The 2,068-nt window shown below is 31.9% G+C and overlaps 1 protein-coding gene across 1 annotated transcript; it reads left to right on the forward strand.

The window, feature by feature from the left end:
* Positions 1 to 1,003: 1,003 nt before the first annotated feature.
* LOC111693076 lies at positions 1,004 to 1,761 on the forward strand (the record flags this gene model as incomplete). The annotated part of the gene is made up of 3 exons (XM_023457206.1): positions 1,004 to 1,118; positions 1,414 to 1,607; positions 1,684 to 1,761. Coding segments are annotated over exons 1-3 (336 nt in total), but the record flags the coding sequence as incomplete, so codon positions are not given.
* Between the last annotated feature and the right edge of the window lie 307 nt (positions 1,762 to 2,068).

Raw genomic sequence — 2,068 nt, forward strand, 5'->3', positions numbered from 1 at the left:
TACTTCATTCATAATATTTGTTTCTTGATTTCCGTTTGCTGAAAATTATTACAACGATATCTACTTCATTTATATGCTGTTTTATTAAAAACAAGGATGAAATTAAATGTAACATCCTGTATATTATTCAATTTTTGGATTCTTTAGAAAATTCTAGACCTATTTCTTGTACATGATGGTATAATCTTACTGCATTGTTACTATTTTTTCTGGATTCGAAAAACACTTGGATATTCATCTTGGGTATAAATATTATTTGCCATAATTATTCTGATAATAAATTAATCAATTGGTACTAATTAGTGGTTGACAGAAAGTGTCAATTTATTAACATGATAAATAACAATTTATTTGTTATGACGTCCGCCTACTTTATTTTCACAAATTTTCGCAATTACCCCTTTAGTGAACGATGACGCATCTAATTTTTTTACTAGAAAACTATCGGTTTTATCGAAAAATTACAAGAGGTAAAAAAGTTGCGCAATAAATCAATCTTCCCAATAAATATTTTTAAATAAATAATTTGCCTCATATAAAAAATTTCTAATAAAATATTGCAGTGGAGTTGACTTATTCACTCCTTTATAAAATACGCCAATGGTTGAACAAATATTGAAAAGTTCTCGCTTTATTAATAGGATGCTCATACCAAGATTCGTGTCTCTAGCGTTCCTCATTAAAATGTGAATTTCATCCCCTGCTTTAATTAATAGGGTCTATCGCCTCAGGGGTGCAACTTTCATATAAGGTATTTTTACTTTAATCCTGTTATTTTTGACTCTACATTCATTGGTACCATTTTTACTACTTCATTTAAAAACACCCTGTATAAAAACAGACATGCGTGTATATAAAAGATAAACTGAGGAAAATCTAGTAGTTCTGTTCACAGAAATCGATAAGCATTTCTACGTTGCCGAGTAGAGATGTCTCTTCTCAAATCTATGGAATTATTCCTTTATTTATTTCAACATAATCATCGTGTATATATAGAATTATCAACTTTTGTTGACCCTTATGTCGCTCAGTCGTTGTTGCGCGCTACAAAACAATGTTACTAACATGTGTGCTGGTTTCTTTTATCTGTTTAATAGTGAGAGCCGAATTTGAAGCTGGTAAGAAAAAATCCTTTTAATCTATTGATTTTTTTACAAACTCTAAAAGATGTCATACAGAAATTGTAATAGTAGTGTGGGCCAGCAGGACGCTGCCGGGCGTACCAGCGTTCCAGGAAGGGTCTACGGCGGACTACTGGCGCCGGCAACCAGATGCGTACTCATATAAAAAAAATCCCCACCATCTATACAAATAATTTCTTACGTAACTTTTCGGATTTATTTATTTATACTTATATTTACTATTTAGGGAGCTGCTTATTTATCTTTCTTCACCAAAACTGCATTTTCTTAGGCTATTATTGGCTGGACTACAGCGGAGGTCCTATATCCGAAAACTGTTTAAAATTAGACGTTAACAGCGATGTCTACGTAGGGCAGGTGTACAAAAAACCATACGAATTGCTTCCTGCATCAGTTCGTATCCAATCACCACTTGCTACAGGGAATGCTTACGATGTCACTTACACGAGCAACAAATATGTTAAGGTAAGTTGGCCATTTTTCTGAAAATGAAATTAATTAAGATAAGCATTTCTTCTTATACATAGACGTCCTTTTTTAGATTGTTTGCAGTCAGTTCCCAGAAAACTTCAAGTGGGTAAGGACGAACTTCTCAAAGTACCTTTCAGTTCCAAATCTGGTGNTTTTTTTCAACCCTCGGTCGGAGGTGAAAAAAAGATAAAATATAGGGGTTTTTCAAGATAACTCAAAAGGGGTAGGAGCTAGAAATAAAAAATTCTTATAAAAGTTGTAGAGCACAAAATTCTACATAAAAATGGTCTATTGACTTTTCTTGTACTATTAAAATTAACAGAGTTAAGGTGGCTAGAAGTTAAGGGATGATTTCAGAAAAATGATTGAATTTTATATATTTTTTTCAATCTACTCAAAAAAATGTAAACTTTCCTTTCAGAGAAATTGGTATATGTATTTTTTTATTTTTAATA

Source organism: Anoplophora glabripennis, unplaced genomic scaffold (genome assembly GCF_000390285.2).
Source record: "Anoplophora glabripennis isolate ALB-LARVAE unplaced genomic scaffold, Agla_2.0 scaffold7791, whole genome shotgun sequence".
In the NCBI taxonomy this organism is placed as follows: domain Eukaryota; kingdom Metazoa; phylum Arthropoda; class Insecta; order Coleoptera; family Cerambycidae; genus Anoplophora; species Anoplophora glabripennis.